Source organism: Pectinophora gossypiella, chromosome 12, assembly GCF_024362695.1.
Source record: "Pectinophora gossypiella chromosome 12, ilPecGoss1.1, whole genome shotgun sequence".
NCBI lineage: Eukaryota > Metazoa > Arthropoda > Insecta > Lepidoptera > Gelechiidae > Pectinophora > Pectinophora gossypiella.
In genome coordinates, this window is record NC_065415.1 from 5,612,439 (window position 1) to 5,638,687 (window position 26,249).

The 26,249-nt window shown below is 40.8% G+C and overlaps 3 protein-coding genes across 4 annotated transcripts in view; 1 reads left to right on the top strand and 2 right to left on the bottom strand.

Annotated features, from left to right (window-relative positions):
- The window catches only part of LOC126371157 (uncharacterized), a 6,952-nt gene extending 4,859 nt beyond the window's left edge, over positions 1-2,093 (top strand). Inside the window, exons 2-3 of the mRNA XM_050016392.1 lie at positions 103-363; positions 1,528-2,093. Coding sequence (XP_049872349.1) covers positions 103-363; positions 1,528-1,559 — 293 coding nt within the window. The 3' untranslated portion in view covers positions 1,560-2,093. The remainder of the gene's footprint in view (positions 1-102; positions 364-1,527) is intronic.
- A 3,499-nt stretch (positions 2,094-5,592) lies between these two features.
- Positions 5,593-10,796, bottom strand: LOC126371159 (vasotab-like). The gene is made up of 3 exons (XM_050016393.1): positions 10,640-10,796; positions 7,950-8,153; positions 5,593-6,112 (listed from the first exon to the last, which is right to left on the bottom strand). Exons 1-3 carry the CDS (start codon positions 10,665-10,667, stop codon positions 6,054-6,056), a joined length of 291 nt encoding a protein of 96 aa, XP_049872350.1. The 5' UTR covers positions 10,668-10,796; the 3' UTR covers positions 5,593-6,053.
- Positions 10,797-12,328: 1,532 nt separating this feature from the next.
- The window catches only part of LOC126371147 (lysine-specific demethylase 3A), a 177,906-nt gene continuing 163,985 nt past the window's right edge, over positions 12,329-26,249 (bottom strand). For both annotated transcript variants that reach the window (XM_050016369.1, XM_050016370.1), the window contains 8 exons: positions 19,585-19,783; positions 17,266-19,380; positions 16,922-17,069; positions 16,307-16,437; positions 15,682-15,770; positions 14,957-15,173; positions 14,125-14,649; positions 12,329-14,014 (listed from right to left, as the gene is read on the bottom strand). In XM_050016369.1, coding sequence (XP_049872326.1) covers positions 12,977-14,014; positions 14,125-14,649; positions 14,957-15,173; positions 15,682-15,770; positions 16,307-16,437; positions 16,922-17,069; positions 17,266-19,380; positions 19,585-19,783 — 4,462 coding nt within the window. In that variant the 3' untranslated portion in view covers positions 12,329-12,976. The remainder of the gene's footprint in view (positions 14,015-14,124; positions 14,650-14,956; positions 15,174-15,681; positions 15,771-16,306; positions 16,438-16,921; positions 17,070-17,265; positions 19,381-19,584; positions 19,784-26,249) is intronic.

Consider the following 26,249-nt stretch of genomic DNA (forward strand, 5'->3'; position numbering starts at 1 on the left):
TTGAACAACTACTCGTAACCGTTCCGTTAAAGTTCCGATTTTGGTCACATGCCAAAAGACCTTTTTCACTTTTGTAATGACTTTCGTTTGTCCTGTTCCCAGCATGGCAAGTCGCCACCCCCGCCAGCCTACCAGCGTTGCCGTCGCGGATCGGCAACTACAACGAAGTTGGCGACGGCGGGTTCAAGATGCCCGTGGTGCTCACGTGGGCCAAGGTGCGTGAGGGGGTGCCTCCGCCCCTCTGCGCCGGCCGCTGCGCCTCGCCGCCCCACGGGCCGGTCTGCGCCTTCGACGCTACAGGAACCGCCAGGACATTCGCTACATTGTGCGAGCTTGAGGCCGTGTCGTGTCGCGAGAGCACCTGTAAGTAACTTGTACCCTTTTCAACGTAACATATTATCATTAGAGTGACACAACTTACGTCTCTTTCGTACTAAGCTGTTCACCGTTAGTGTGAAAGAGTTATATCTCTCGTCTCTTTCGTATAGACGATATCTTGGTCCTGCTGTCATTCCAATCGTGCTACGTTAAAAGGAGTATACGTGTGTTGACTCTTTTATGCTTTAAAGCACCATTTGTGATCTTGGCTAATCAAATACTTGTCTTCAACATAATAATATCTACTCCCTCTAAAACGTAACATAATTAAAATTACATATCTCTCGTCTCTTTTGCACTAGGCGGTATTCTATATCTCTGTCCTGCTGTCATTCTCCAGACAAGACACTTTAAAGCGTCCAAAACTGTCTAATATTTTTAAATGATTATGAAATATATCAGGAGCCAACTTAATTGTTTGTAAGGAGGCAAAGGTTACATTGCTATCACCTTTACGTCAGGCATAAACTTTGTATATTGATAAAGTTAAAGTGTACAAACTGTGTTAAACATTTATAATAAACGCTTGATAGATAATACATAATCATAATATCTTACTATCTACTAGGCCTGCACTTACGTCAATTAGTTTATTTATATTACTTAGTACTATACTTGTAGTATTATACTTGAGAATACACCCGTCCTTCATTTTAAAATATATTTATTTAAACTCCATTACTCTCTACGACATAGTCTACTTTAAGCTCAATTCGAAAGCGAGCACCTTTTCTTAAGGGTAGGGAGTCCCTCTATAAAGGTTGTTAGTGACGTCGTAACGAAAACTTTGATGGGTGATTCAGACTATGATTCTGAGATGATATCAAGTGGAATTTTCCATCGCAAAAGTATAGAATTGAAAATAATTTAAAAAAACATAAAAATTCCACTTGATATTAACTCAGAATCATGGTCTGAATCATCCTCCTAAGTATTCGTTACGATGTCACTAACACCCCATATATATATTCCTACATAAGTAATAAAATCACATGGTAGCGGTTATTACTTACGTTACATGGATAATGTCATGGCGGCTCAGTAATAACCCTGACACCAGGGTTGATGGGGTTGGTAATCCTCCTCACAACCCATACGATAGAAGAAGATCGTAATGTAAATAATAACGATTTAATTTCATACTTTCAGACTACGCGATCACAAGCTTGGGCGAATGCTGACCAGACGTCGACGAACATTATGAGTAATTTTATAACTAAGTATAAGTAATACTTATTAATATTGAGTGGTTGACAATCCCACGTTTTTAAATTCATTTCTAGGCTCTACTAAGTTCATTGAGTATGTAATACTTATGCACTTCCAACGAAGTAGAATTATGTAATAGGTATTTAGATAGATATTAGAAATGTTGCTATTCGATAAATTTCGGAATGTTATTATTTTTATGCCTAAAATTGTGTTTTAAATTGAAAACGGAGAAGTGATGTATTAAAAGTATTTGGTTTGAATGTTCCTAAAATTCAAAATTGACGCATTTCTTACTAATATAATGTTTCGTTTAAGTTTATTAATATCAAAATGATATTAATTATAAGTACATTAGTATTAAGCCGGATCATAGAATACGGATGTAGTTTAATTTATTGTACAAAGTACGAGATATCCGACCGTATGGTGTTTGTGAATGTACTCCATGTCTATGGCCAGTAGGCATCTTGACAAAATAGTTCAATAAAGTATACTTCCATAAAGTCTCTATTATTTACTAGAGTACCTTTACCCTACTTTCTCTAAATCCCAAGGATACAATTCTTTTATCGTGTGGGTTGTGATACGGATTGCCAACGTCATCAACCCTGGAATCAGGGTTATTTATTATTCAGCCGCCAAAGGCCTGCGATATGACTCATGTAATGTCTACTTAACGTGCCTTCCGAAGCACGGATCTTACTTTTGGACAAGCGCGTGATTAGCGTGCAATGTCCTAACCAAACCGGGGCTCAGAAGGTGATTTTGTGATATGTCCCCACCAGGATTCAAAAGCGTCCGAACCGTGAGCCCAACGCTCACACTGGACAACTGAGGCCGTTGAGAATACAATGAAGATTTTGATAAGAGTCCACTCTTATAGAAGCAAAAGTAGTGATTTCGACAATGTCCTCAACTCTAGACTACCTACACCACTAGAGTACCTACACGGAGATTTTCTTTATCCTCAAGCATTTTTAACACTTTCAAGGACAGAACGTCTAATGACGTTCCGATTCCAAGTTGTCGTACTCTCATACTACCTATTATGAACCATCAATGACCCATGGTCTCTGTCCGTAAAAGGGTTAAGGGCTATCTTTACGGCATTTTTTACCCACGACGGAACGGAGCAGGTATATGCGTTTAGGGTGAGAGATGTTTGTGTGTGCGTTTTTTTAAATATGTCTACACTCTTAAAGGTGAAAGATAAAATGTTTGTTGTTATTTAAACGCTAAGTGATTGTATATGTGCCAATGTTACCTACAGTGGTAAAGATATACCTAAATAAAATAAGCCGTCCCGGATTAATAATCATAAATGTACCTACTGTTATGTAAAAAGCACATGTCCAGTGCCCTGTTTAGCAAAACTTACTCAATAACATATAAAAACATAATTTCATTTGTTAAACAATATTTAGCAATATTTAAATAATTTTTAAATTAAGTAATCCAAAATTGATGAATTGATCTATATGCACATGTGTCATGTCAAAATAATCCTCCTTGTGTCATTCCCGGCGCAAAGGTGCCCATCACACTAGCCGCGTTTCCACGTTCGATGGACAACCGTTGCACAAGATACCGTTCTAAGTTATCTATCGGCTCTATATTACTGTACTCTGTCCTAATTTAAACCCTTATTTATTTATAGATATAATTATCATACTATACATATACATACGTGTACCTACCCACAATACTTAGTCCTTAATAAAGTAACAAATATCTTTCTGTCCTGATTTAGGACAAACATACGAGTGTTCATGCTAATATTAGTTCCATAAGTGTTCTCAATGATCCTACATTGAAAATAAACAGTTTTTTAATTATAAAGCTAATATATTGTTAAGTTTGTTTCGACGTAGAGCGGATGAAGGATGATAGGATTACGAAAGCAGTATATAAAGCGAAGATTGGTGGTAGGGCTGGCAGAGAAAGACATTGACCGCATTGGAAATGTCCTTAGAAAAGGGTCAGTACGACTCTGAACCGGCGTACGTGTATGAAACAATTGATGAATGTGGAGGAAGCAAGAGAAGTGTATCAGGATCGAAGCATATGGAATTCCATATTCTCTGCTTACCCCCGTAGGAAATAGAGGATGAGTTTATGTATGTATGTTTGTATAAAGCTAATGCACACCTATCTGTCTGATTATCTCAAGCTTCTCTCGTATCGCTTGTGAGATGAATAGCCCACCTCATCAACCCTGGTGTCAGGGTTACTATTGAGCCACCAAAAGCCCCTGACATGACTCATGTAACGACTACATACTTACTCAAGTAAAAGTTGACCAACTTGAACGTCATCTTACCTTCGGACAATCGGGCGATCACCCTGCAACGTCCTAACCAAGATAGGGATCACTAGGGATCACAAACGATCCCTAGTTTAGGACATAGACAGACAGGTGTAAGCACATTAGCTTTATAATAACATCAACAATTTTTTATTTCAATGTAGGATCATTGAGACTTTGAACTAATATTAGCATGAACACTCGTATGTTTGTCCTAAATCGGGACAGAAAGATATTTGTTACTTTATTAAGGACTAAGTATTGTGATTAGGTACACGTATTTATATGTATAGTATGATAATTATATCTATAAATAAATAAGGGTTTAAATTAGGACAGAGTAGAGTAATATTGAGCCGATAGATAACTTGTAATATAAATAAATACATCAAATAATCAACTACTTTAGACTATGCGTCGCCTGTTGTTACTGCCTGTCTGTAAACAACACAAAATACGTACCTATCGTAACAGAGAATAGATTAATCCTTGATAGTCCTGTACGGAGAACGCATGCGTGACTTACATCGTGGTATCAAGGGTTCGAATCCCGGCTTGGGCTATAGGTAAGCCACTGAATTCCACTTTATGATTTCGAATTCATGTTTAGATCATGGATAATGAATATCATGTGGTTTCCAGTTTATGCCCGGTTAATGGCAATAGGCTCGCCCCCTATTAAATAGCTAGCGAAAAGTGGGTATATACATATACTTTGCAAAACTACCTACCTCTTCAGGGATACAGGCGTGATGCTGTTGTGTGTTGACATTTGTTTGTTAGGAAAGCGGCGTATCACTGGTCTGGGTGCGGGTTATGTTTTCTTTCCTTTTACTGTGGAAACGATGGGCCCATGGGGTTCAGAAGCGCGTCAGTTTTTAAAGACGATTTCAGCTCGCCTAATCGAGACAACTTCCGACCCTAGAGTTGGCAGTTATTATGAGTCAGTTTGGCGGTGCAGGGAGGCAACATGGCCAGTAATTTTGGGACTTTACCTCGATGTGGTGAACTGGAGGACAAATTTGATTTATAAGTAGATTATTATTAATATTTCAAAATAGTTTTTAATAATGTGTGTGTTATTACAATTTTAGTTGAATGGAATGTATTTGTGTATGTATTTATAATTTATACTTAATAAAATTATTACTTACTTTTATATCCGTAAATGTTAAATTTCAATATTGCTGTTTAGATGAATTTAGTGGCCTTTTTAACCCCCTAGTATTCCGGTATAGATTCTCTGAGTAGCCAGCGATACTCCCTGACATCTGTTCCGTGTCTAATTAATCGATAACCGCAAATAGAACTCCTATCCACTGGATGTTGTGAACAACCTTCCTAGCTACGTACCTACCTATAGTTAGACTCCTTTAATAAGTACTTAACATTTGTTTAATTAGATACCTACATAATTGTACATGTTCATACACGTAACCGATTTATGCTGTTAATATTGTCTAAATCATTTCAGCTTTTATTTTAAAGGTAGGTAAAAGAGCACAGTGTCGTATAAAAATGGCTGTCTAAGTAGGTAACTATAATTTAGTAATTAGTTATTTATAAACACTTTTTAAATATATAGTGTAAGGTTCTTTGTGAGGGATATACGTACCCAGTAATAATTATACTTGTAGCGAAGTACCTACACCCAATGATGAAATGCGTTATAAGTACACTAAATGAAGTGAAAAATATTTAATTAGATAATGACATTTATTACAGTCAAACAACACACGTTTCAAGTCGCGTATAATTATTAATACATCACAGCTGCTTTGAAGTATAAATATCTTTGTTATTAAGCAAACTAAGCACTAAATACAAAACCAAAAATAAAAAAAATAATTTTCATTACATTTATAAAAATAACATAAAACTGCTTTTTAAAACAGCACAAAACTATGGATAAAACTTTTTAGAAATTCATACTTAATTGTTGTACTTAATCTGAAATTATTTTAATTTATAAAATGTCATTCAAAAAGTAATACAGAAAGGAACAGTTATTTAGTTTTTTAATAACTTCCCAAAAAATAAACATTAAAGTATAATCTATACGTAGTTTTACCAAAAGAAAATTAAAAAATATGAGTAAAAAAACAAAAGTTCTGACGAACTGCTAAAATGGAAAAAAACTCGTGGCATTATGTCGTATTTAAGAGAGGCGGATACCATCAGATCCAGGGCACTCGCCTTTGCTGATCTTTTGAAGAGCTGGAATTAGAAAAAAAATAAAAAATATTAGTAAAAATATTGAATGAAAATGTTGTTTAATGGTGTCAGAACGAACTAAAAGGGATGTTTTGGAGTTGGTCACCGATTCCGAAGAGGCGAAAGCTTTATATTTTTTCTTTTTTAATTTAATCATTTTTTGGCTTTGTTTTCTAATATAATACTTCCGCCTCTGATCCCAACTTCAGTTCCGAAACTTTTAAATCGGAGGCATAAAGGAACACTGGCCTCGATCGGAGGTTAATCAGAGATCGAAGCAATATCATTATTATGCAAAACCTGACAATAATTCCATGTTAAAATTCGCCGTGATCTATTGGCCTATTCTCAGCCAAACCTAGAGTCTACATCAAGATCGAGTTACACAATTTATTTATTTATTTATACAAGGAAAATAAATTCTGCCAATGAGTAATGCTGACAATTTTGCGATGCACAAAAAAGGCCGGTTCGCTATTAGCACCAGTTGAGTCATTCATCACAATACAGAACAACAATAGTGGGCAGTATTATGTCGCTTACCTCACCTGTCATGCTCTAGAGGTGTTGAATAATCTAGCTTTATGGTCTAACAATGGCATTTTCCCTTTATTATACAACGCGCTGCGTCACAGTACGATAGAGGTAATTACGTATATCATACCATGCTTTCAAAATCAATTTATAAATAACAGCTCGACCCGATTTCGCCTGGGTACCATTTTACCCTAGTAAAAGCAGATGGGTAACCGCGTGCACATTACCTACTAGAGATTAGCCCCAACATACATTGGAAGAAAGAATTCCTTTCATAGGTATATTACCTACTACTGCTCACAGGCCTCTACCTGAAATGCTCCACGTAATTAAACAATACTCTTGAACAATGTTATATTTTATAAACATTATGTTATCTCTCCATTTCTCCATAATATTGTTAGCGAAACAAAATTCCCGCCACCGACTTCAAACAAGGCGGGAAAACTTTATTGTACGAAAAAAGCAGAAATCAAGAGAAAAAGCAAGATAAATTAACTGCCAGTGTCAAATTGAAAATAATAAAGTCGCGACACAGATTCACGACTTTATTCGGTCCCTTATTAATTGTTTAATTTAATAATTATTAAATAAGTAATCGAGAAACATTACGCACACTACAAAACATAGAACGTATATTTTCAAGTAGCTACTGTGTCTTGGTTAAATTGAAGAATATTTGCTGTTTTAGATTTCGGCATAGGTAATACCTAATAACGATCGGAATTTTCTTCAGAAAAATAATTAACATAGTGTATTATTTTTTTACATTAGTATTACCTACTCAAAAACCCTTTATTCCAGTTAAGTACCTATATGTAAAATGGGTGAATCTTTAAAAGTAAGTATCCTAATCACCTTAGAGATAACGGCTCCGTGGTCCAGTGGTTGAGCGTTCTGCTCACGATCCGGAGGTCCCGGGTTTGAATCCCGTTGGAGACAAATCACTTTGTGATCCCTAGTATCGTTAGAACATTGCAGGCTGATCACCTGATTGTGCAGAAGTAAGACGATCCGTTGGTCCCGGTTACTAATTACTGATGTAAGTACGTAGTCGTTACTTGACTCACGTCAGGGGCCTTTGGCGGCTCAATAATAACCCTGACACCAGGGTTGTCAGGTGGATGACCAACCTCATCAACCTTGGTGTCAGGGTTATTATTGAGCCGCCAAAGGCTCCTGACGTGACTCATGTAACAACTACGTACTTACATTAAGTAGTAACCTGGACCAACGGCCACACAATAGAAGAAGAAGAAGAGAGAGGGAGAGAGTAACATGAGCCTGAGATATAAACACTCACTGTCTTTATTCTCGCAGTTGTAGTTGTTCATGACGCACTCGTTGCCGAAGGACTTGGGCTTCTCCCCCTGCTTGCCGGCGCAGACGGGGTCGAACTTGACGCAGGTACAGTCGTGCGTGCACGCCTTCTTGCGGGCGGCTTCTGCCTTCAGCTGCTTCAGGTCCGGCTTGTCAGGTCGGCCGGTGACGCATACCAACACCACCGCTGGAAACAACAACAACAATTTCTTCAATATACAAATGGAAAAAATCGCATGTATGGGATAATATAGTCACTGTGGTTCTGAGGTTCACCGACTTGCTGTCATTTTCTTAATTTTCTAATATGCCAATTTGTAAACCCTCAACTTTTATACATTCTTTTAAGTTTACGCGGTTATTATCATAATTAAAGCACATAATAACGGGTTCTCACCGCGTTTAAATCCCGCGGTAAGAACCCGTTATTATGTGCCTCAACTTTTATTCAAGATCATACCCAAACATATTGAATTATTCTGCCACAAAACGATCGAATATTGGATTTTTCCATTTTTAAACGTAACTTACTGTAGATTTGCCGCAGATGGCATTAACTACTTGGCCGGACAATGGGGAGCGCTGAGGACTCTCACCCGGGGACAAAATTTAAGACAACAGGCCTGAGGGTACCCAGTTGGGCAAGAACCTCGGCTCAGGGCGTCGTCTGAGAGGAAGAATATTTGAAAGAATTAATCGACCCTAGTGGGTCGATAGCGATAAGCACTGAATGAGGGAGTTGGCTTTTTCCGCTAACAAGTGATAGCTAATTATTACATTTGTCGGTCAGATTTGAATTGGAAACTACCCTGTTGAATAGATAGACTTTCTAATCCTTGCTGAGACCAACTGACTAACTTCTTACGGTTTAGGACATAATATGATCTACTTTTGAAATCTATTTCTACGTTTCACATAACAATCTAAAGGTACTAAGGTAAGGTAGGTAGCTAAGGCCGCCATTTACCATATACTTAGTTAAGAGCCTTTTTTGTAATTATTTCTTTTTGTTTTGGTGCAATAAAGTGTATTTGTATGATATTGTATTGTATTGTACTTACAGCAATATCCGCATAAACGGATCACACTATCATCAAGTGGATCACACCACAGTCATCTGCTTTTACATTCTTTTCTGGACTTTTACAATATGACGGGAGTTTATAATTTATGATCTATGATATAGTAGTGTATATCAGTGGATCAGATAGTATAAATTTAATTTTGAAAAACTCAAGTACCAACACGTTTTATTATTTAAAACACCACGCGTGTACGTTTCAATCATAGAAATCATCAGTTATTAAATTTAATTTTGTTTCTAAGTAAACAAGATAATATTGATCTGACCAAAACTGAGTCGAACAGGGGGGTTAAAATGGCCACATCGAGCAATTCATCTAAGAAAGCAATATTGCATTTTGACATTCGTTTGCATTGCGCACTTACTTTTACATGCGCAAATGTCAAATTGCAATATTGCTTTCTTAGATGAATTGCCTCCCCTCAATCAACCCACTGCTGCCCAGCAGTGGGACGTATATAGGCTGTTTACGTACGTTACGTACGTACGTAGATGAATTGCGTCGACGTGGCCATTTTAACCCCCCAGGACCAAACGCAGATGAACACCATAAACAAACGAGCTGAAGTTAAGATTTTCCTTGTATGAATCCGAATAATATTAACGCGTGTTTCTGGAACCTTCGTAAGCAGCCTTGTATGCTCGCGAGGTACTTCCAATGACCTCTGCTACAATGAGCTCGTAAAATGTTCATCAGGTAATGGCAGGAAACTGGCCACTTGGACTCATCTCTGGGTGTAAAGTACCATCCTTCTTATCACCACTCTATGTCTGCGTGATAGCTTTAGTCACTCAATAATGCTCGTGATTTATTTTGTTGTGTATTTAGAGACATTGGTATCTACGGCTATGTAGTTTTATTTCATTGTAAAGTTGGATTTTTTGCATCATTTAAATATTTTGATAAAGTAAAAAAGGGATAAAACTTTTAAATGAAACAAAATGTCTTAGACCGGTCTGGATACATGGAGATCTGCCTTAAGTAAATGTAAATTAAAACATGATAAAATAAGATTTAAGTAAAAATACAAAGAGAAAAGAGAGACTGCCAACAGAGATTTTCACCAAAAAATCTGCATCACTAAAGTAAACTACAACTAGATACCTACCTAACCGGTAACAAAAGTTTTAAACCAAAATAAATAAATATATCTTTAAAATAAACACATTATATTAGACAAAATATAATTACGATGCGTTTCATAGTACGAAAATTATAAAAGACAGACTTTACTTGACGAGCGTTCTACCGGTTTTTAGAGAGGTCACCGATCTTATCGGTGTTGTGAAATAAAAATGCAAAAAAATGGTAAGTAATAAATATTTACACAAACTGTGGAAAAATATTGTGAACTAACGGTAAATAGGCACATACATTATATACCTAACTAGCCAATTCAATAGTAAGTATTAAGGTAAGCATTTTAGGTGCGATGTAAACCAATCTAAATTGGAAAATAAAATTTGAAAGTCGGAAAAGTTCGAGTATACTCGTAGCGTAGAAATCAATTGTGATCATATTGTTATTTTCATAATTTTTATGGCTAACCCACTCTTGCCGTATTAGGTATGAGGAGAAAAATGCTTACCAAAAACAATCAAAGTGGCTGCCTTCATCTTTTATCGCACAAATCTGCACACGGTGAGCAGTATAGGTAAACTGGCAAATACTGGGGATATGATCTCTTTATAACCTCTCAGAGTGGGGGACGCCGGCTTTGTACAACAATCGTGTTTGTTGCCAAACACGTCCATTGCCTGTTCCGAATGAAACTTTCCTGGAAGTGGATTTGAATGAACAGCAGTGCAAACAAATGTGCGAAACGTGTCGATAAGATTATCGCGGGTCAACGTGTCTGCCTGTGGGCGGATAAACAGGATCGTTATTGTCCACTTGTAGTCTAGAACAACTTCTCGGTTTATTGTAGACGTGTACCCACCTAATACGTTTTATTTGTAATATAAGTAACAAATATACAAACAAAACTGAGATTTTGGGACGTAGGTACCTACGATGTAATTAGAGCTAGATACCTACGTGTGAGGAAGGCTAAAAGATAATTCAGTAAACATATCTAGGTATTTACTTATTTGTTTTTTACTTGTAGGTAACACGGTGCTGTTGAAATTAATAGTCATTAGGCTAAGTTGGAGGTCTTTTATGTAGATAGGTACGTAACGTAACTACTCGTACCTAGATAAATGTGAGGCAATCTTTTATCTTTTTGTGGAAAAAATAGTTGATGGGTATTTTATTTATATCATGCCAGGTATTACGAATTTGCTCAGAACCTGTAGTTGACTAACGCGGAGAGCAGCCATGCAAATCGACCGTACGCAGCTGTAGGCGATAGCGTTGCTAATGTTCCATTGTTCGTCATCCAATTCGTAGAAAAATACTTTTTATGTTCTTTATTATTTATTTACCACAGAGACGACATTTTTTTCTTTATGCATTCAGTTTCCTTATTGCTAAAGTCTGATATGCCAGCAATGCTGCATAAATAAGGAATATCATGGTATCAAAAACTACTAGGAAGAAAACTATAATTATTTATTATCTGTCTATAAACCTAGGTTTGCTATACATGGTAAGTTTTATTGAGACTAGATGGCGCTAAACAACACATAATGTACAGCGATTATTAATATAGTGCTTGAAGCTAGCGACACTTCTGTAGACCTTAATACTTGACACTAGATGGGGTTAGCACAAAGTAGCAAAGCTATATTTTATTTTTTTATTAGTGCCATCTGTCGGTGAGTAGGAGAACTTTTGTACAATTATGTGATACTAATATTCGACACTAGATGGTGTTAAATTAGCACCGAAAAAAATAGATGGCACTCATAATATAATTCATGATAGGAGAAACCTATAAGGTACATAGATAAAAAATATATAAAATACAGGTCATAGGCCTGGTATCTAGTTTCTTCGCTCACCGCACAAGTCTCGTGTTGCAGAGGGGTGTTGCCAGTTGTACTTGAAAAAGAAACATTTTTTGTTACATTTTTCAAACCTACACCAGCCAATTTGCGTCATCGTATTAATATAGATACTAAGCGCCATATAGGTTCTGCTAGGAACAACGATTTTGGCCATTATCCGCGCTAGATAAATCCGATTTACGCAAAAATATTTATTATTAATATAAGCATAAGCGTAAACCATACCATGTTATTTATTTACTCAGGAGTAAGTCGGGTTGACTTCCAATTTTCGACCATTGATGTATATGTAAGTTTGAGGGAATCGAATAAATGAAAACTACTCGTAATATAAACATCTTTTTTTATTCCAACTTATAACCATACATAATATACACAGTACAAAAAAAACTTGCTTTCGCCTAATACAGCAATAAGGACAAAATGAAATTGTCACATATTTTGTTAACTATCATTTTGTAACATACTAACCAAATTGAGAAATCTAATATAGGAGAAACTTATCTACACGCCGTGTTTAATGTACAATGCTTCGAGCGAATACGTTTTACTTCAATACAATAACTTAAAAGTATACACTTCTTAATATGTACTCGATGGAATTCGAATTAAAAATTTACACAATACATACATATCACTATAGCTACATTAAGCTGTAAATAACCTGAAGAGTTTATTTGTATTTCGAATAAGGAACATAAAACATATCCACATCTCAACGATATCACCATATTCAGACTAATTTACATTGCACAATCTCCGAGCGCATCGGACTACATCACATTTCGAGTACATTTACACACAGACTGGTACACTCCACTGACGCTTACATGGCATCTTATACACGAAACGGCGCACAGCGCGTATCACACTCGCTCCAATCTTACGTTAAATGCGGAACTTAGCGATTAATGTTACGTTCGAGGTTGAGATCAATGCGGGGCGCGACACCGCGGGGCGGCGGGGGCCGGGGCTCACTCGGTGTCCGCGAGCGCCTCCTCGAGGCAGCACAGCGAGTCCTTCACCGCGTGGTACACGATGTTTTTGATCTGCAGCTTATCCTCCTTGTTGGAGTGCTGCCGAGACAGCCGGCGGAACTGCTGCGCCAGCTCGAAACAGCGCGACACGTTCTCAGGCGAGACGAAGTCCTCGGCCACCTTGATGCAGTCGAGCAGGTTGCGCACCTGGTGCGGCGCACCCGCCGGCACAAACACGGCGTCGCCGGGGCACTGCACGATGGCGTAGCCCTCCACGCCGTACTCGCGGTAGAGGCGCTCGCGCAGCGCCGCGTCCAGGTACCACGTCTGGTCATGCACGGGGTCGTGCTGCGGCCGCGGCCGCGCGCCGCGCTCCAGCTCGGCGCGCACCAGGAAGTCGCGGATCTTGTCGGCGTCCTTGGCCGCGTAGATGTGCCACAGCGCGGCGGGCGGCTTGAGCCGCGCGCGGCGCCGCGTCAGCACGTCCACGCCCGCCTCGTCGGCCGCGCGCGCCGCCTCTCGCGCTCGCTCGGGCGCGTCGCCGGGCGCGCTGGCGTGTACCATCACGTTGACGGCGTCGCTCACATCCAGGTGCAGGTTGGTGGTGCCGCCGGCGCCACCGTACGCTGTGTACATCTTGGGCCCGAGGTCGGGCCGCACGAAGCACTCGGGCAGACGCGCGGCCAGATTGAGCTTGCCGTGGCGGGACGTGTACTCAGCGAGCGGCAGCGCGCGCATGAGGTCGTCGAAGCGCGCGGGCAGCAGCTCGGCGAAGTCCTCGCCGGGCGGCCAGTCCTTCAGCTTGAGCACCATGGGCGCGCCGCGCTCGTCGCGCAGCCGCTTACCCGCGAGCTCGAAGCCGTCCCAGAACTTGCGCGCCGGCTGGTTGGGCACCACGAGGCCGGACGCGCAGTTCACCAGATCCACGCGCGTGTCGCCGAAGTCTCGCGAGAAGCTCTCCGGCGACCACAGATCCTTGTCGAGGAGACTCGACATGTCGGAGACTAGAACTGGTTGACCACGTTTCCACTGGTCCTAAAACAAACAAAAATATGGGTTAGAAACCGAATATTGCAATAGATCTTACATGATCAGACAATAAAAGAAATCTTATTAAATAAAAAGCGAGCTTGTCGCACACTTACTTGGAAGGGCTTGTAATTCCCTGGGTGCACGGGGTCGGTGAGGTGCAGCAGCTTGCCGTCGCAGAGCCAGGCGTGCGGCACGTCGGGATAGAGCAGCTTGGACTCGGTCAGCGTCATGATGCGCGTGGGCAGCTCCTCGCGCCCGCGTCCGCGCTCGTACCGCTTCACCACGTTCGATAGTGCAAACGGCTTCTGTTCCTCGTCCTCGTCTTTCTTCTCGTCGACAACACTCGATATGACGTCATCTAGTATATCGCCCTTGTTCTTCTTTTGTTTCTTCTTGGGTTGCGTCTCGCCGCCCTCGGGCGCGGGTCTTATGAGCAGCTCTCGTAGCGTGGAGAAGTTGCCTCCCTCTTCGGAGTCTGAGGAGGAAGAGTCGGACTTGTCTTCCTTAACCTCTGTCTTGAGTGGCAGGTCGGAGAGCCAGCTCACGACCGAGCTGCCAGTCTTGCCGTTCTCAGATTTCACGGGCGACGTGCCGTTGGTCGATACAGCCTCCTCTTTCACATCCTCTTTTTTGATGTTCTGTAAATGAAAATCATTCGTTAGATATGGTTGTCGAAAGGAAATTACATTTCATTAATTTTATATTGCATTACAATTTGTTCCACAATGTTCCAATATGAAATTGACGGTTATTTATTATTCTCACTATTTTACTCCGTTATATAGCATAAGATTCTGAATTAACGATATATAATCAACTCCAAAGCCATTTTTAATCACAAAATCGAAATAGTTAAATTCAGTTCCTATAACACTCTTGCCACAGGGTCGATTGAGCACGAGTTTAAATAAGAGGCAAAGTAAGAAAGTGTCAGCGGAGGCGTACCTTCTGCAGCGCGCGATGCAGCAGCTTCTTGGCGCGCGCCTTGTCGTGCGGCGCGGGCGCGGGCGCGGGCGCGGCGCAGGCGCAGGCGGGCAGCGCCCACACGGCGCGCGCGGCGTGCGCCCGCGCCGCGGCGGCCGCCAGCGCGCCGCCCGCCGCGATCTGCGTCAGCAGCAGCCGCCGCGCCGGGTGCGCGCCGCCGTGCGTGCACGTCAGCCAGCTGCCACCACAACACAAGTTAGTAACGATATCCACCGACAAAAACTATTAAGCCTATATATACACACTGACGAGCCGCAGTTTTAGGCGGACAATAAATAGCATAAATAGCCTATTGGGTACAGGCCTCCCCTCAAACAACCAAGAGGTATGGAGTCACTCCACCACGAGTACAATAATATAATATTTATATAAAAAAATATGATTCAAAGTAACTATGTTCCCAACTGTATAAGCATATTTTTGAGTTTTGAGGAGTTAGCGTCATGGGCACAAAAATGGTCGAAACATAAGAATTGAAACAGATAATATATGTTTTTGAATTCATTATTCAGAAGTAAACAAGATCACAGTTTTTAATAGTAAGTATAATAGTTATTCTTAATAGCAGTTTCTACTTTACACAGAACGAAGTAATTCGTCTAAGTTTGAAAATCTCAAAAACTGAATCCCTGTCTTCATGTTTTATATCAGCTCGATAATACTTTGCTACACTAATAAAAACTTACCCAAATGAATCTCTTTCGCCATTGCTGCTAGCGCTTGATGTATTGTTGGTCTCTGTTGTGGCGTTGGCCGATTCTCCTGACGTCCGCGACTGTAACGATGTATTTCTTTTTAGTAAAATCATACAAATAAACATGGTTGAAATCAGATGGGACCCAGTATTTATCTAATAAATTTTCGACACTACTTGTGTAACTAAAACATATAAAAAAACCTTATGATTTTCACCCACCTATAATTATATTGTTCACATACAATAAATATACAACTTTGTTACATTCATGTAGATAGAAATAATAGTAAACGATCCATAACTTTTTTATGTTTGGATAGCGTTTTGGTGGTGAGGGTGTGCTGCCGCCAAAGTATGTTATGTGAGTACCGAACAGAGCATAGTACTCCGTTAGTCACAAGTTAGTAGGGATGTGACAAGGGATCGACGATTAAACTTGGGTCATGTTGGATTTTGTATATATCGCGTTTCAGTACTGCATTATTGAATGGTGGCGCCATCTGTTGCATGGGCGGAACTAGTTGGCGAACTAGTTATACCAGTCATCACTGGCAGGAACTAGATTGATGACGCGTCACCATCCGTCACCCCTTCACCACGTGCATGATCCTCACCTTATAGCAGTCGAGGCAGACGACGAAGCCGCACTTGCCGCAGGTCCAGTGGAAGTTGAACAGCGTGGTCTCGCACACGTCGCACATCTCCCGCACGCCCTGCACCACGCGCTTCCACGCTATCGTCTTATCTGAATAAAATAAATATTTATAAATTACCAACTGTCTTCTCATCTTAACCTCGTAAGGCAGAGATTTCCAGACACCATTGTCAAACAATGGAGTTCGGATTTTAAAAGGACATTCGGTGTTACAACTTTAAAAAATGATTTGTACCTATTGGAAAATCAATTTCCAAAATGGAATTAAAACTGATTTTGCAAAAAAAATATATTTTGATAATACCAGAAATGCTTGATTCCAGTTGGTATTAACTCAGAATCTAGTCTGAATCATCCGCCTCAGTATTCGTTACCACGTCACTAAAACCCTGTATATGTGACTGGAAACCCCATGATTGAAAATATCTAAATTATGGTCATCTGATCGATGGTTATAATGAGTATTAATTTATCTTTAGGATAAATAAAGTTATTTACAATATTTGACGAGAGTTGGACTAGGCCTCGTCCATCTGATATCTAAAGTGAGTGAACATGCGCGACAGTATCTCACCATCGTTGAGGTGGTGCGACTCGGCTTCCTTCTCCTGCTGTAGCAGTTCACAGAACTGGTCTCCAATCTCCCGCAGCAGGAAGCAGCTCATCTCGATGTCGAGTTCCGCTGCGCCCGCCGACGATGACAGCCATAGTTTCTTATCATCCTGTTCAACAATATATTGATTAATAAATATCGCGTTGTAAGATAATAACATCTACTTTGCCCACACAATAGATATTATTGTATAGACAGAATTATATTCATATTTAAAGCTCAAATAGAGGCAACATCACGTATTTGCACTCAGCAGCGGACCAAGTTTACTGAAAGTGGAAACAAAAGTGAAAATGCATATTTACCTCCTCGGCATCTTTGTAAGGGTCCGAGAAGCCGGCTATAGCTAGTTGCCTGTTCTTGGCGTATTTCAGTCTTCGGAAAGCGTAGAAGCGGCAGAATATGTTGGGCATATCCTTGTCGCGCTGCGCCGGCGACCAGCGGCACTCGCGGCACTTGGCGAGGCGCGGCGCCACCTCGAAGCAGGGCCCGTTCTGCAGGAAGGAGTCAGCGGCGGGCGCGGCGGGCGCGGCGCGCGCGCGCGGCGGCGCGTCGTCGCGGCGGCGGCCCCGGCCCGCGCCCGCGCCGCGCGCGCGTCGGCCCCGCGCGCGCCCGCCGCCCCGCGCGCGCGCCGCGCCGCCGCTGCCGCTGCCGCTGCCGCCCGACTCCGAGTCCTTGTCGTCGCTCTCCTTGTCGCTCTCGCTCCCGCTTTCGGACGCCTTCTTCTTCTTCGGCTCGTCGCCGACCTTCCGCGCGTTGGCCTTTTTCCGCTTCGCCTTCGGCGGTTTTCTCTTCGGTTGCGAACTCGACTCCCGGTCGGAACTCGAGCTGCCCTCCTCGGCGTCGTCGACCCTTCCGTTCATCTCCTTGTTAGGTTTCCTAGGTTTGGTCGTCTTGCGTGAACCGCGCTGGAGCGACTTCGCCGCGACCGGCACGACGATGTTCGAGCTCGAGTCGTCCGGCTCGGAGACCCTCGTGATCGTCATCGGCAGCGTGATGCAGGTGCCGCCGCCACCGGAACAGTCCCCCTCGCCGATCGGCGCCGTCTCGTGCCGCTGCAGCCACGCCTTCTTTCCGAGGTGGCGCACCGGCGCCGAGCCGTCGCGGGGCGTCGGCGACGCGGTCTTGGCGGGCGTGTCGGCATCCGCCAGCGGCGTTGTGGGCGGCGTGGTGGGCGGCGCGGGTGGTGAGTGCGCGGCTGGTTCGGGCGCAGCGGGCGCCGGGCTGGCGGCGGGCGGCGCGGGACTGGCGGCCGGCGTCACGGGCGGCGCCGGCGACGCGCCCGCCGCCTTCTCCGGCGTCTCCACGCTGCCGTCGGCCGATGGCACGCGCACGTCGCAGGGCGGCCCGGGCGCCTGCGGGGCGGGCTCCGAGCCGTGCGGCGTGCGTCCGACGCTCGCAGCCGCCGCTATCAGCGGCTCCGGCGCCGGGTGTTCCTCGATCCGCCGTCTCTTCGCCTCCGAGTCGGCCGGCTCGAACGGGCACCGCCGCCGCGGCGACGTCCGGTCGGGGTCGTCCCGCGCGACGCCGAGGTCGAGCGGCTGGGTTTGGCACGGGGTGGACGAGGAGGCATCGCCGTGCGCGCGCGGCGGCGGGCGCGGCTCGGGCGTGCGGCAGTGTGCAACAGGCGGGGGCCGCGTGCGGCTCGCGGGCGAGTACGGCGACGGTGGAGGGTACGGCACTGGTGGCGGCTCCGCCTTCAACTGTTGCATCTGCTGCGGCTCGACGGCGACGCCATAGTGCACGGGACTCGGCGAGTTGCCCGGTTTGCCGTAGATGTGCGGCGGCGCCGGGCTCGACACTTTGGGCTTGACGGGCGCCGCCTGGTAGTAGGCGGCGGGCGAGCGCTGCGGCGGCTGCGCCTGCGGCTGGTACATGCGGCGCTGCTTGTCGAGCGGCGCGGCCGCGTGCGGGCCGTGCGGCGCGAGGGCCGCGTGCGGCGCGTGCGGCGACAGCGCGGCGCGGTGCGGCCGGTGCGCCATCGTCTGCAGGTAGTGCGGCGACGGCTCGCTGCGCGGCTTGCTGCCGTACGGGTGCTTCTGCTCGAGGTGGATCTGTTTGGCGTCGTGTTTCACTATCACAGAGTTCTTTTCGGGCACTAGGGGAGGGGGCGCCGGGAGGTGAGGGTCTTTCATTTTCTCGTAGGCGGGACGGTAGGGGGGGTAGTTATAGGGCGCGAAGTTGGGCTCGCCTTTGGGCAGGGAGGGATGGGAGGGCGGCTTGTCGGGCTTGGGGATGGCGAGGCGCGCGTGCGACATGGAGTAGTCGGGCTGCGGCGGCGGCGCGCGCGGCGCCGACACGTGTCCCGGTGGCGAGTAGTAGGCGCGATCGTGGCCCGGGGGCGGCGCCCGCAGCCGCTCGTGCTCCTGCCGCGACGGCGCCAGGCTGTTGAGCAGCGACCACGACATGCTGCGCTCGCGCTGTAAATAAGTACCGCGGTTGTACAGACTCGTCTGATTAACACGGGTACAAATAGGCGACACTGTAGGAAAGCGATTGACGGTGACGGCCTACACTGAACTGTATGGGGGAGATTCTATGTTTTCTTTTTACTTCAAATGTTATAATGTGAAAGGTATACTATACCAAAATCTGATCAACTAAATAAATAAAAGATGCATTACCTTCTGGTTCGCCAGCCTCAATGACTCTTCGAAGTGCCTCGACACTAACTTCGACGCGGCATTCTCCTGGTCTCTCCTCTCCTTCTCCTCCCTCTCTTGTTTTTCTCTCTCTCTCTCCCTCTCACGTTCCATCCGTTCTCTTTCTTTCTCTTTTTGTTGTTTTTCCAACATCTCCCGTTGCTCCTGTTCCCTTCGTTCTCTGTAACAATAAAGAAAAATATTTATTTTTATCCAATTGGAAAAACTTTTAGAAGTTTCTTTGTACCTACTATAAAACAAAAGTTTAGAAACATATTATACAACACATATTTATAAAAACCCTAAAGCAACTTTGCTGATTTTATTAAACTTCATTACTGATTGGACAGATGGCCCTCAAACTCCCTAATACAACACCATCCGTAGTATAAAATGTAGCCTAACTACTACCCTAATCTGAGTTCCAAACTTGCTTCAAATAATATATGTATTTGTATTCGCCCTAGAGAGCAGTAAGCCTATTATAGGCCGAACTAAAACAAACTTGAGAATTTGTTTCCAAGCAAAACAGTGATAACCTTAAATTGACCTTTAAGGGGCAAAAACAATTTATTTATAAATTGGCCAATGTTATTTATATGTATGTATGTACTTGTAATTAGATTAAAAAATAAGCCGAATTAAAAAACCTAATTTCAAAGTAAAAATCTTGTAAAGTAGGTCAAAGTCAAAAATTAAATCAAAGACCACACAAGATACCATGTTTTTTATACATTATACTAAAATTGCTCGAAATCAAGACAAAATATGCATTATATAAACAGACGAACCAAATTCCTCCCTATTAGTAATACAAGTAGTTTTTTGTAGGTATGTTAGTTTTATTGAAAGTAGGTCAAGGCTGATGAAACTTTACAACACTCATACATACATAAGCTACGACTATATCCTAATACATGTACACAATTCACACACACATGCATACATAAATTTAATTAAATTGGTAAATTACTTAATTTATAATTACTTAATTAGTCTTCAGTAGATATACAGACTATTATAACACCTTCCACTACTGGATACAGGCCTCTCCTCAATCAATTCGACGGGGGTTGAGGGAATCTTCATTAACTTACAATCTACATTAATAGTTTCAAACAACTCAACAATTTTAATTGCAATAATTGTCATTCAAAATGAAGGTCGTAATGATCACTATCCGTTTCTAACTAAATTATCTTTCACATCGAAAAAGAATAAACTATAAAAACGCGACCAGAATGCTAATAAAAATATCCTTCACCTTGTACACGGACTATCTGAATGGGAAATCCGTCGGAGATACGAAGGTCGCCAGACCGTAACAATGCGAACTGCTTGCTTGCATTGATCGTCGTCGACAAGTATTGGTAATGTAATAATGTAACAAGTGTGTGGTATGCTCTTTAAGTAGGTCAAGGTCAAATATATCATCAAACAATACGATAATAATACACTTCAATACAATCGATAACATTATGCACATTATTAACATACAGTAGGCAGATACTTTATTAGCCTATTTCATGTATTTACTTACATTATATTTACTTGAAATACTACTATCGACAGACATATTCACGTCGTTCAAGTATCAAAAGTCGGATTTGGACCATGTCTTGTTTAACATGAACACGAATGTATTCAAACAGCGGCCTGGTAACCTAATCCTATAATGTAGTAGTCATAAACATAAGTCACAAGACCTGAATATTTTTTCGAGATAATAAAAATTGTAGTGTTGACACAATAACCACAGGAAATAAACCGATAAAATCTACAACTAATATATATGATGCAGGATATAAGGACAGTGTTTAAATTACTGTAGTTAACCAGACATTAAGATAAACAGATAACAAACTAGTTAAGTGGCTGTCTGTCGTGTTGGTAAGTAGATTATGTGGCAAGTGGATCAAGGTCGTTTTAACCACCATCTCAATCTTAAACATATGATGTAATAAAAGCTCTAAATTAAGATAAATTACACTATTATCAAGGTTCATTATACCAAAAATAAAAAGTTAGAATATAATCACTTGTCTCAATCTGAATCTGAATCTGTCATTTGAATAGTATGATATACAAATTCTAACAGTGTGTGTGCATGTGTGTATTAAAGAATAGTTGATTTGATTTTTTGTAAAATTAAGAACAGTACATATTGTAATGCCTATATGCTACAATTATAATATCTCCACGCCGCGCCTACGCCAACTAATTGGTTTTGGCACTTTTTGTATGTCGAAGCCCTTATAAAATTGCCGCCTACTACGCCTAAACTTTCCTAAATAGGCTAAAATTTATAAAAGTTGACATAGCAATAAATTAACATTATTATGTACAAGGCACATGAACATTCCTTTTTAAGAAATTTCTGCTCAGCACCGGATTCATCACATGTCTACCGCAATGTCCATACAGGCCGTTTTACACGTGTAGTAAGTATTCTTAAAGGAAAATGCTATTGAAAGTCAATTCGTGTAAAAAATAAGGAAAACCAAATAGGATTAACAAGAAGAATTATTTAAAATATTGTTACACATTTTGAGTCTAGAATAGATCAAATCTAATTTAGCCTAATTCAAACAAAAGTAAATCAATTAAGTAAGTAGGTACAAACTTCAAATAAAAGGAAAACAAGAATTCTGTCGAAATAATGTTTTAGGTAATTATATAAATATTACTGACACAAGAGCCCAAGTTTGTTAAGGAAGGAAAAAATAAACTTTATAAGTAACATAAAGTAATAAGTAAAACCGGTGAACCTTGATTGTAAACCACGTTCCGTACACTTCCTTCCTTCCACGAAATGAGCACGCAACACAGCCATTTACGTAATTACCAAATTTAAGTTTATTACTTACGTAATTCTGTGGTTACTTCTTTTTCTCAATTGCATAGTGATTTTATTGCGGTTACGAGTAGTGAGGCGCATTTTATGCTAATAATAGGATTGTGTATGACAGACCCCAAAACAAAAATGACTGAGATACAGACTAAAAAGTAAAATGTCGTTTAAAAAGTAAGCAATGGCACAGGTAAATTTAATATTCAATCTATTTTTGAATAAAATTGTTTTGGTTTTAAAAAGAAAACTTCTTTACCAAAGGAGTATTTATTAACTAAATTAATTAGTTTAGCAAAAAGAAAGAAAATGCCCGCGCAGGCATAGAGCAACGCGGACCTCCGCCGGTGCAGAGTAATTTATTTTACATAATATTTTTTACTTTGTTCTTTGTCGAAATCGTTCTAATCTTCGTTTGTTTTTTATTACTTACCTATTTATAAAAATACCGGGAAAATGTAACATCAGAGAGTAAACAAGAAATGGAATTATTTTGAGATGGGTCTAAGGGTTGTCCGTTATAGAGCAAATTCTTTGTTCCATTGTAGCAATTAGACAAAGGAAACGACTATTATTCTGCCTAGTCTCTAGTGACTGCTTGCTATATGTCAACAAAGTATTGAGTGACTAGACAGACTGGCGCCACCTGGTCGTGAGCTAGGTCATATGTAGGTTATTTGTGTAAATAGAAATCGTACATATAACAAACACATTATATAATATCTGTTTTTACAGCATTTAACTATAAAATTAACAGATTACATAAGAACTTCAATAAACAAACGAAAAATTATGTAAGTAGGTTGGTACATTAGATTTAAACTTACATTTTATCCTTCACTAACTTGTTTATTTTCGACCTTTCACACGACAACAGGTGTAATCAACTATAGTGATTGTTTTACACGTCCAGACAGTCACATTCCTTCTTATCGCACTGATAAGATTAGATACATTATAACACAAGCACAACGTACAACCGGAAACCGACATATGTGCAAAATATACCTAGTGACATTTCTAATATTTATTATTTGTGACTCACGTTATAGCTTTTCCCCAGAATCTTTCTCTCTATTATCTTTCGCTCTATTATACCTACTTTTGTTATGACGTTATGACCTACTATACATATCTACCTAGTTTATTCTTAATTGTCATAAATTACGTTTTTTACAGTGTAAAGTGACATATTTCGCTAATATCGGGTGTATGTGCGTAATATAATTATGTAAGAAAGAATCAGCTGATTGAATGTTTTATCAAAATGTTCCGCTGCTTCGATAATAAACATTGAAGCATACGAGCACAAAAACAATTGCCTATAAAAAACTACCATACCACCTGAATTATCTGTCATCTGAATGTCAGTCAGTGATTGATAGGTAAATCTAATAAATGTTATAATTTGTAACACAACCGATAACAAAATAAATCGTTCTATACATATAATACTCACGCTGACTGCAAAAATAATTTCAAAACTGAAAGTGCTATAGATCTCGCATTTACGTAAACACTACGTATTTAAAAAAAAATACGGAAATGTCAGCAGCGGTCTTAATAAAAATACTCACAAATCTTGATAAGCACTTAAGCTTAATTGGCTACTTGGCAGTTTTCGGATAAGTATTTTATAAATTACAGATGCTTATTTTATACGTCTTAAAATATTTTATTTTCTCGAAAAAGCTTTTTATATGTAATAAAAAAACATATTTCTTCAATGATTTTAAATTCCGCGCGAAAACGGTTGGTCACGTGACATTTTGCCCAGTGACGTCACACGAAGCTCAATCATGGCCGCCCGTGTTTCGGGTCTTATAATACACAGATAAAACCGCATTCTTATTTTGTAAAAATTAAATATTTAAAAATTAAAAAAAAAAACTATTGGATAATTAGTGTTAAATGATAAACTACTATATCCGACATGTTTATTTTTTTCGTTGTTACAACTGTCAAGTAGCCAATTAGCCACAAACTACCAGCCATGACCTACAAATGACCTATGCCAACTGCTATAGGTAAATGGATTGCCGAGAAATAACCTCAAGAGTATAAAATATCACAAATACCTACTTAGTACTTATCGTAACTTATACCTTTATGTGACATCATGTTTATTTAAGTATGTCATTATTATTGTCGAGGGCTTTCTGTTGCAGTTTCAAGTTAATAGCTGTATAAATTCTTAGTTATACGTTGTACTTACAATGGATTGTTACTATTTTCATACTTATTTAATGAAAGCGAATTGTTATCTAACATAATTACCTTAGTTCTAACCTTATTTCTGGCCTTTGTACGACGACTGTAAAAACAACACACAAAGGCGGCAACCCGATAAGGGGATTTCTACGTGAACGCGTGCATACAAAGTAACATGACATAAGCTCACGACTTTACCCCAGAGAGGTTGTCAGAAGTACATCCATCGCAAGATGAACTAAATACCAGCAACTCACCGATCGTTGTGTTAGACCAACGTGAAAAGTGGTGAACCGTCTTGCCATTTATAATGGTCGAGCCAACTACTGTGTTAGTGAAAATTGTACGTAAGATAAATTAATAACTCATTGATGCAAGTCTGGTACCAGCGCTCCCCGTTTTCAAACTCTTATGTTACAAATAAATCAAACCGAAACGCTACTGGAGCCGCATCCGTGTGCAGCGAGCTTAGTTAAAGAAGGAAAATATATTATAAATACGGAAACCAAGTTCGAAACGAAAACGTTCCGAAATTCGGTCACTAACGATAAAGAATGTATAAATAACTTGCTAAAACTGCTTGTGTCAGCTGACTTGAAGTCGATAGTATGAAGACCTTGACCTTTATGACAAGACAACTCGAGTCGCTGCTGTCATTTTATTTTTATGTTAATTTACAAATAGCAATAGTCTCACCCTATGTTACATGGGACTCAAACATAGCAGAGGAGTGGTGTATACACTTCTGCCTACCTCTTCGCGAATACAGATGTGATGTTATGTTAGGATAGAAACTGAAAAGATTACATCGCTCGGCGATACCACTATAATATTAAATATAAATATATATAAATAAAGGAAGGTACTTTTAATGGTCACTAATTATGTCTTTAATGGAGAAATGCAAATACGTGGAGATATTTTTCCATATTATTGCAATTTTACCGGTTGTTAGATAAGGTATTATGTCATTATGTAAATGTTAAAGCGATTAAAATTGCAAATTTTGTAACGTTTCACCACATTTCTCGGTAGCAAACGAAGCAAATCGCACGAGAATAATTCACATACTAGTATTTCATGGACAATGGACACATTCTAAAACAAAATTAAGCACACTTCACGGTTGAAGTGAAACGACAAACAGAATTATGTGTTAGGTATGATTGCCGTAATAAATATCGTCTGAGTTTTGAGGAAGTAGAGTTGAATTCAATATTATTATCTTAAATAACACCTGGGAACTAATCGGACACAATCATGATGTAACTTTAAGTACTGAGTGACTTTTGACCTTAGTAAATAGGCATAAATTCAAAAAAGTTGACATAGAAATAAATTTACATTATTATGTACAAGGCACATGAACATTCCTTGTTAAGAAATTTCCGCTTAGCACTGGTTTCATCACATGTCTACCGCAATGTCCATACAGGCCGTTTTACACGTGTAGTAAGTATTCTTAAAGGAAAATGCTATTGAAAGTCAATTCGTTTAAAAAATAAGGAAAACTTACAAATATGATTAACAAGAAGGGTCAAAGGAAGCTAGGTATTACTTAAAACATTGTTACACATTTTGAGTCTAG

What these genes read in the sequence shown, in the direction of transcription:
- LOC126371159 (XM_050016393.1), bottom strand. Translation starts at nt 10,667, where the DNA reads ATGAAGGCAGCCACTTTGATTGTTTTTG. An exon ending in AGCCACTTTGATTGTTTTTG is followed by an intron (nt 8,154 to 10,639) that starts GTAAGCATTTTT and finishes TGTTGTTTCCAG; the next exon opens with CGGTGGTGTTGGTATGCGTC. An exon ending in CAACTGCGAGAATAAAGACA is followed by an intron (nt 6,113 to 7,949) that starts GTGAGTGTTTAT and finishes TTCTAATTCCAG; the next exon opens with CTCTTCAAAAGATCAGCAAA.